Source organism: Ambystoma mexicanum, chromosome 8, assembly GCF_040938575.1.
Source record: "Ambystoma mexicanum isolate Mex_15411 chromosome 8, UKY_AmexF1_1, whole genome shotgun sequence".
Classification (NCBI taxonomy): domain Eukaryota; kingdom Metazoa; phylum Chordata; class Amphibia; order Caudata; family Ambystomatidae; genus Ambystoma; species Ambystoma mexicanum.
In genome coordinates, this window is record NC_090929.1 from 943,995,770 (window position 1) to 944,004,487 (window position 8,718).

Sequence of the window (8,718 nt, forward strand, 5' to 3'; positions counted from 1 at the left end):
TCTCTTCACCCCATTTTTCTGTCTTTTTAAATTTCCAAATCTCGGTTTTAACATTTTTTTTGGTGTGGTTTTGGCTTAAGATAGCCCAGGCATTATCTGGGCTCCTTTTGACCAACCATCCATTGTAGAGTTAGGGTCAGTTCTCTCTCCTACCTATCCTCTGTTAGATAGACGGACCACCATATGCATCCTAGAGTCAGCTCATCCTGCAGGGTCAGGGTGTTCTTCCAGTCAGGGTCACAATAGGTAACAATCAAATTAGTCCTTGCTCGCTCAGATTTTTGGAGCAATTGTACTTAGTATGTTGGCCTACACTGTGTCTTGTGTGAAGACATGACAGCACAGCAAGATCAGAGAATCAGTGAGACTTGTTCCATCGTCGTTCAGCTTGGTTTAAGAGTAGTACACAGGGAGGAAAGAGCAGGAGTAAGCCAAAGTTGGGGAATTAACAGGAGAAATGTAATGCAATATAAAGTGTTCTTAAATAGTGCTGTTCTGCCAATAATATGGGCCACGCTGCGCCTGGCTCTGTAAGAAAGGGGGGTTGGGTGTGTTATTCAGATAGTGGGAAGGCAGATGCAGACACCTTTGGTGTTGATGGATGCAGGTCAGAAGTACCCGTTACCCGTTTGTCAATATGAAAGCCCCAAGTTGTTTGTGGCTAGCAGCAACTTCATAAATTAGCCACATGGGCATCCCCCAGATTGTTGAGTGGAAAAATGAAGAGCACGGTTGTGGATAGAAGATAGATAGGGTGTGAATCTGGTAAGTACCGTAGACCTAAGAGGTTGTCTGTAGGAATGTGGGAGAGGCAAGGGTCCAAGATTTTAGTAGTGAGGAGTTAGTTTAGGGATGAGGGGGGCGGTGAGTGGAGGCTAGGGTGTTGTCACTTCATTGCTCTTGCTGGCAGATTTAATTCTAAGTGATCCGACAGCAGCTGAATTTTCCGCGGCTGGAACGTTCGCATGAGAAAGGTGCAAACTACCAAAGGTTTGCACCTTTCTCATGCGAACACACTTACATACGCACACCCACACACACAACACACCCATAACACCCCACCTACACCCTCAGCACACCCCCAAAATAAAAAATCAAAACACTTACCTTCTTCTTCACGCTGGGTTCCTGCAGCGCCAGTTCCCTTTCACTTCCGTGATCGGGAACCGGCGCCGCAGGGTCCTTTTCTTTTCTATTTTTTTTAATGGAAGGCTGCTGCGGGTTGTCCCCCGCAACCCTCGCTCACTATACCATGAAGTTTAGTGAGTTGGGCGATGTGGGGGACACACCCGCAGCCACTATTTATTTATTTTCTTTTTTTTAAAAGGAAGGCTGCAGGGCTGTCAACCCCCACTCACTATACTATGAAGTATAGTGAGCAGGGCGTGCGGGGGAAACCCATGCAGCCCCCATTTTCTTTTTACCACCAAAGATTCAAACTTATGGTGTTCGAACCTTTGATGGTAGTATTTTTAGATCTAATGGTTCATGCAAACCATTAGATTCGGTCAAAACGACCAAAACCGGCAGATTTCACGGAGATTAAAGGTGTGGACTAGTGCCACGCAGGGGAGGTTCCATGAGTCAGTTTGGTTTTCCGCACAGGGTAGTGCTGAGAGTTGCGAAAAGTGCTTGTCGTAAATTATATATTTATGTTAAAGTTCGTTGCTTGGGAGTGACTTTGTATACATGCAGTGTTTTAGTAAACTATGAATGAAAAAATACATAAAACAGGTGAAGTGACTGTATGTAAGGTCCCAATATAAAGGCAACAGGAAAGAAAGTGGGGAGGAGTGCATGTTCTTGTCTAGGAAAATAAACGAGAACATTTTTATTTTATGCAGTAGTTTGTTTGTGCCTACACCTCTTTGCGCCAAATTTCTGATCTGAATGAATCAAAGTACGTAGTCAAGTTTCTTCAAGCATATTTTCTTAATTTATTTGATATATATTCTGCCCATATGGATGACACGTGTTTCAGCGTTTCTTTCTCGCCTTTTTCAAATCCGGGCTGAATGCAAACGTAACATGTAATAAAACAAAACACAAAATATAACATATGAAATAGCATTTTAGCATATTTTGTAACACATTTAGTAATTAAAATAGTGACTTAGGCTGTGTAGTATATCCTTTGAGCATTCTCAAATTACATGAACACCTAAAAGTGCAGCACCTCTTAGTTACCTCAAATGGTTAAAAATAAATCCATTACAGTGACTAAGTTAGTTTTTGAAATTAAATATGTGCAATCCGAAAAAGAAGTAAGTATGGGATGGCATGGATCTAACAATTTTTGGCTGTCAGAAAAGCATGTAAATTTGTTTTCTTACCCTTATTGAATGTAATACGAATCTCCCTTTCTTTATTTCCGGGAATTAGTTTTTAGTTGAAGTATATCACGGTAGTTCCAGGGTTGAATCCCACCTAAAACAAATTTGATTATTCTATTATGCTAACATCAGCCTTTTAACCTTCTATCAGATTGATTCTTTGTGCATGATTCCCTTGCATATATTTAGACACATTTTAAACTCTGGTAAGCATGACTAGTAACATCTTTCTCATTGGATTTATATAAAAAGTGTTATTCATATTTGCAATCCTCCAATTGCATTACATATCCTTGGTCTCATGCATTCTGTTACTCTAGCGGTCACTAGAAATTACTTTTTCAGTTACAACGACTGGCAATCGATTTGCTCCCCATATGTGTTTACCAAAACACCCTGTCGCATGAGTTTGAAATCCCAACAAAAATATATTTTATTTATGCCACTCGGCATCAAGCATGCTGATTTCTACATTGAGCATGCTTGTAGTGGTGGTCTTTCCACCCCTTAAAAGCGCTTACCTACAAAATTCACCTGCTCATGCCTCAAGCGTCGGGAGTCCCGTTTTGATTCTGACAAATCCTTGTTCATAAAGAGTTACAGATTGCTAGTCCCTCTTTCCTTTTGTTCATTTGCAAAATTCGGCGGCCATACTTTGGGCTGAGTTTTAGTACGTAAGTCCTTTTTTCCTTTTTGGTGTTTAAAATGGTCTGTTGCATTTGTGTTTAGTGTAACATTGGTTTGAATTTAAACTTCCGTATTTATCTTGCGCGGCTGATCTGTTACTTATTATTATGTCCAAATTATACAAAAATTAAAGATAAAAGAGTAACTAGTTTTACACTATGTTTATTAGTATTTTTTACGCAATCTCTTTATATTATGTATACCTGAGACAGTTTCCTGTTGGGAATGGTGCGTTATGGTAACTTTAGTTTTCTTCATTGACCATTATTTTTTCAGTATATTTTTTTAGCATTCTTTTCACAATTTCAGAATGGTGCATTGTGGTACCTGTGGTTTGATGTTACTTTCGCCTCTCTCATCTGTTTAACTTTCATCTGATTAGCGGTTTCGCCCATATAGGATCTCCCCATGTGTATATCTAAAGCATATGATTTAACATTGCACTATTCAATAATATTTTTCTTTGCAACATAAATACGGAAGTTTAAATTCAAACCAATGTTATGAACAAGGATTTGTCAGAATCAAAACGGGACTCCCGACGCTTGAGGCATGAGCAGGTGAATTTTGTAGGTAAGCGCTTTTAAGGGGTGGAAAGACCACCGCTACAAGCATGCTCAATGTAGAAATCAGCATGCTTGATGCCGAGTGGCATAAATAAAATATATTTTTGTTGGGATTTCAAACTCACGCGACAGGGTGTTTTGGTAAACACATATGGGGAGCAAATCGATTACCAGTCGTTGTAACTGAAAAAGTAATTTCTAGTGACCGCTAGAGTAACAGAATGCATGAGACCAAGGATATGTAATGCAATTGGAGGATTGCAAATATGAATAACACTTTTTATATAAATCCAATGAGAAAGATCTTACTAGTCATGCTTACCAGAGTTTAAAATGTGTCTAAATATATGCAAGGGAATCATGCACAAAGAATCAATCCGATAGAAGGTTAAAAGGCTAATGTTAGCATAATAGAATAATCAAATTTGTTTTAGGTGGGATTTAACCCTGGAACTACCGTGATATACTTCAACTAAAAACTAATTCCCGGAAAGAAAGAAAGAAAGGGAGATTCGTATTACATTCAATAAGGGTAAGAAAACAAATTTACATGCTTTTCTGACAGCCAAAAATTGTTAGATCCATGCCATCCCATACTTACTTCTTTTTCGGATTGCACATATTTAATTTTAAAAACTAACTTAGTCACTGTAATGGATTTATTTTTAACCATTTGAGGTAACTAAGAGGTGCTGCACTTTTAGGTGTTCATGTAATTTGAGAATACTCAAAGGATATACTACACAGCCTAAGTCACTATTTTAATTACTAAATGTGTTACAAAATATGCTAAAATGCTATTTCATATGTTATATTTTGTGTTTTGTTTTATTACATGTTACGTTTGCATTCAGCCCGGATTTGAAAAAGGCGAGAAAGAAACGCCGAAACAAGTGTCATCCATATGGGCAGAATATATATCAAATAAATTAAGAAAATATGCTTGAAGAAACTTGACTACGTACTTTGATTCATTCAGATCAGAAATTTGGCGCAAAGAGGTGTAGGCACAAACAAACTACTGCTTACTTTACAAACGGAGCTGAGGGACTCTATGTCTCCGTGTTGACCTACACCCTTGCGACACAAGAATAAAATAATAACAACCATTGCTAACCTCAATAGCACTGACATACGGGTCGCGAGAGTACACCTTATGAGATCCCCACTCAAGAAGTTCCTCACTCAGCTCATTTTTATTTTATATATTTATTTATGTTAGCATTTATACAGCACACTAAACCCTAAGGCATCAAGCCATATGTTAAAATCGTTATAACATGGTAATCAGAACAGACAACAGGAAATTCCCCCGACAGTACAACTAAAGATCAGCCAGGATATGTACAATGTTAAATGTTTTGGGAGGAGTCATGCAGCGATCACCTCTAGGACTCATGGGAGAAAAGCAATCATTTGAGCTGCTTGCGGAATGCCCAGTAGGAGTGCTCCAGTCTCGAGGATGGTGGTAAAACGTTCGAGTACTTGGTGGCGATTACCGGGAAGCTAGCGCCACCTGCTCTTTGGATTCTGAATCTTAGGGTGTTAAGGTGATTTGTGTGGGATGAACGGGTAAGTCTAGTATCAGAGGTTTTTGTGAATTTGGAAGAACAGTATCTTAGCACAGTGTTCCAAATGCATTTATGTGCCCAGTCAACAAAGCTATTGAGGAATGTTTTAAGTGTTGTTTAACCTTAATTTCTTTGCCCACAGAGGAGCTGAAGCGGCAAGTAGATGAATCCAACATGAAGGCGACCCTTGAAAGACTCTGCAGCCACAGCAATGCCAACGTAGTCAAACAGGCAGTCACAGCGCTGGAGATACTCTGCGACGACAACCAGCACAGAAGCCACTTTTTTGGATAGTTCACTTAACAGTAACCAGAAGGCACCTTTTGTACAACGCCCACTCGCAGTCTTCCACAAAGAAAATGTACATTTGTCAGGACAACAGTAGCAATACTTTCACTAGAAATGAGAGGCATCCGTGACCTGTCCATTGTAAATAAGTACTCGTGTATACTTTTGAAGTAGCAAAACGTATGACATATTAGCATAGGATGTTGAAAATGGCTCCTAAGGCCAAATTGCTTTCCGAGGAACTCAATGCAGAATCCAAGCCAAAAATCAAGTTGACGAAGATCTACTGAACAGTGCTACAGTTTTCCAAAAGTACATGTTAATTATTGACTCGTTTTAATTTTTCTCAATCTCTATGGATCTCTTACTAGTGGGTAAATAGTGCTTAAGTCTCCTGATCACTGTGACAGGACCCATTTTCTTTCGAATAATACGGCCAACAGCATGTTAAGTTTTGGTTTCTTTCAGGGGTAGGGGAAGTTTAACATCCCAGCTTGGTTGTAGAGGTGAATTATGGCATGTTCGTTGAAAATTGGATGACATTGTACACCATGCTGCTGAAGGCAACATCTTGCCTGTGATGGGGCAGACAAGCTTAAGGAAGAGGGTGTTTATTTTCTGTTTGTCCAGTAAGATGGTGGAAGCTATGGAAAATTTGCGGTCTAGCTTTAACTCACAAAACATGCCAATGGACTATATTCAACTGATTGCACGGCTTCCTTTTTCTGCCAACGTCAGGGTAACTGTGGTTGAAAAAGACTGTTTTTATGTTGTATCAGTCAAATCAGTCTGTGCTTCAATACCAAAAAAAACTTCAACTGTAATTATTTTCCCCTAAAGAATTATGCCCTTGTCTCACCAATAGGACATGATCCTTCTCATCACCCATATGCATTCTACTTCAGCTGCCCAGGGCGCTTGGAAAAGATGTCCTACTTTTTGCGATCCATCGAAAACACCTTGTTGAACCGTTAACCCACCTGATGCCAACCTACAGAATCCTGTTCTTCCAAAATTTTGAAAATGACAAGCGTTTAGTCAACAGGGTGCATGGCAAGTGGTGGAAGTCTCCTTGTTTTGAAATAAATTGGTACAACCCTCCATGCTCTTTTCCTTGATTTGTATGGGTCAGAGTTGGGATGGCAGCTGCCTTTCCCTGGTAACATGACTGAGGAATTATCCTTATGTGGGCAGGATGTCATGCCTTAAAATAACTATAAAGATATCAATGTAGGAGGTTGATCGTTTCTGATCCTCCTGCCAACATTTGCACCGGAACAGGGGCATGTGTTGTGCCATCTCCTACTCCAAATGCCACTACTCGAGTGGGGATATTGACAAAATAAAGGATTCCATGCCATCAATGACAGCACTGGAGAATGGCCTTATATATTTTGTTCCTGCCTTTGGCAGATGAGGGAGGAGACAATGCAGCGATAATTTGACAGAGTGCTGGCAGTTATGGATTCACATGATTTTCCTAACTCTTTCCTCTAACAGTTCAGTATACAATTGTCCTCAAAGACCTTTATAAAAAAAAACATGTAAATAGCCTTAATAGGCCTCGGCTTGAGGTCATCTATGAAATGAAACCCCCAGAATGACATTGAAGAAATCCGCAGAATGTGCCTTGATCTGGCAACACCTCCAGGTTCTTTCCAGAGGTACCTAAGATCTTGAGGTTCCTTGAACGAGGCCACGCTCCACGTAAGTAGCATTGCACTGAGGGCACTGCACTGCCAGAGTCCACTGCTTTGCAAAGAAAGCAATGTAGTTCCCTTCATGGGCAGGTGTAGTAGAGCATGAAGCAGTCTTGAGAAAATGTCCTTGTACCATTGTTTCCGCTAGTGCATACTATGCAAACTTAATTAGCTGAACTAAGGTAATCATATTATGAAAATATTTGTCCTGGGGACAGGTAAGTGCTTTATGTTTTTTCTGCGGGCTATGTTATGCAGGAATTATGCTGTGGTAGTTTTATCCCTACGGAATGCACTTTATGCTTGTCTAGAAGTATCTTCATGATAGGCACCTCTACCAAAGCCTGGGAGTAAGCACACAATTATGTGTCTTAAATACAGGTCTACTCCTCAGCTACTACATCAAATTATTTGAATAACTAACTTTCCAAAATCGGATTAGCTGTTGAGACCCAGCAGTGCATTATTAGATCATTTAAGGTATTTCATGTATAACGTTGGGGTTCTGACCCTGTCCTAAGACATGAAGGGGATTTTGCATGCCAGGAAAGCCGGTCTAACAGATTATTCAGGCTAGAGCAATAAGGTACCTGGATGGGGTCATGAGTGGGACCTGCATGTGCATGCACCACTCCTAGTCCACGCCCGCACCCTCACTGAGTGAGAGTAAACAGAACCTGAAAATACTGGCTATGATCATGCTCATGATCGACACCTCTTAATCTCAGTTACCCTGCTTGACACCAGGCTGGTTGCTCGGGCACCATATTTAAAAAGAAGGAGTAAGTCTCATTCTCCTTTTCTAAAATAGTACATTAGTAACCCGGGAGACATTTTTAGCCTCACCACCACAGAGCCCGTTCTTGTGGTCCAGATGCAGAGGCAACCTGTAAATGTGATGATCAGTGTAAGGAAGAGATGGTTTCAAATAGTAAGATAGGCACAAGTGATCACAGTTCAAATGTGTTTATTGAACTTCAATTGGGTTTGAAAAACACCTACCTAATCCTAAATCTGACGATGGGAGCAAGCTACGACCATCAAATCATAATAATGCAGTCCTAGTCGAGTCTGTCAAAATAAAAGGGCCTATACTAATAAACATATTGCCACTCCTTCTAAATACAAATAGTGTGGGAAACAATGTTATGCAAAAGAAAAGTGTTCAAGAAATTGTTATGCTCACCTGGAATGCACTTCAGCCCTCAGTTCCCCTAGTAATTGGGCCAATTGGTCAGTTTCTGAGGTATCCATAACGCCCGGGTGGGAATTTGTGGGTAGGCGTCGCATTCTGTTACGCTCACCTGGCTCCCACAGGGGCGTCGATCTGAACTGGACAGCTGCGGTCTCCACCAATGTGACGCGTAGTGCCGAGATGACGGACTGGACTGGCCCACCTAGCTTCGTTTGCTTGGCCCGTAGGAATATTCTTCTGCAAATGGAGAAAGGGATTTAACCACCCGTGGAGTTGAGCATTAATCCCTCCCCACTCCCGCTGTTCTCCCCACTGATCACCTTTGATGTCCCCTCTTATAGTCTCACCTGATGGTTTGGAAAGATGAGCTCTCCATCC

At 40.7% G+C, this 8,718-nt stretch overlaps 1 protein-coding gene across 1 annotated transcript in view; it reads left to right on the forward strand.

Annotated features, from left to right (window-relative positions):
• LOC138472584 (rap1 GTPase-GDP dissociation stimulator 1-like) overlaps positions 1 to 6,546 on the forward strand; it is a 674,436-nt gene extending 667,890 nt beyond the window's left edge. The window contains exon 14 of the mRNA XM_069610828.1: positions 5,300 to 6,546. Coding sequence (XP_069466929.1) covers positions 5,300 to 5,451 — 152 coding nt within the window. The 3' untranslated portion in view covers positions 5,452 to 6,546. The remainder of the gene's footprint in view (positions 1 to 5,299) is intronic.
• Positions 6,547 to 8,718: the final 2,172 nt, after the last annotated feature.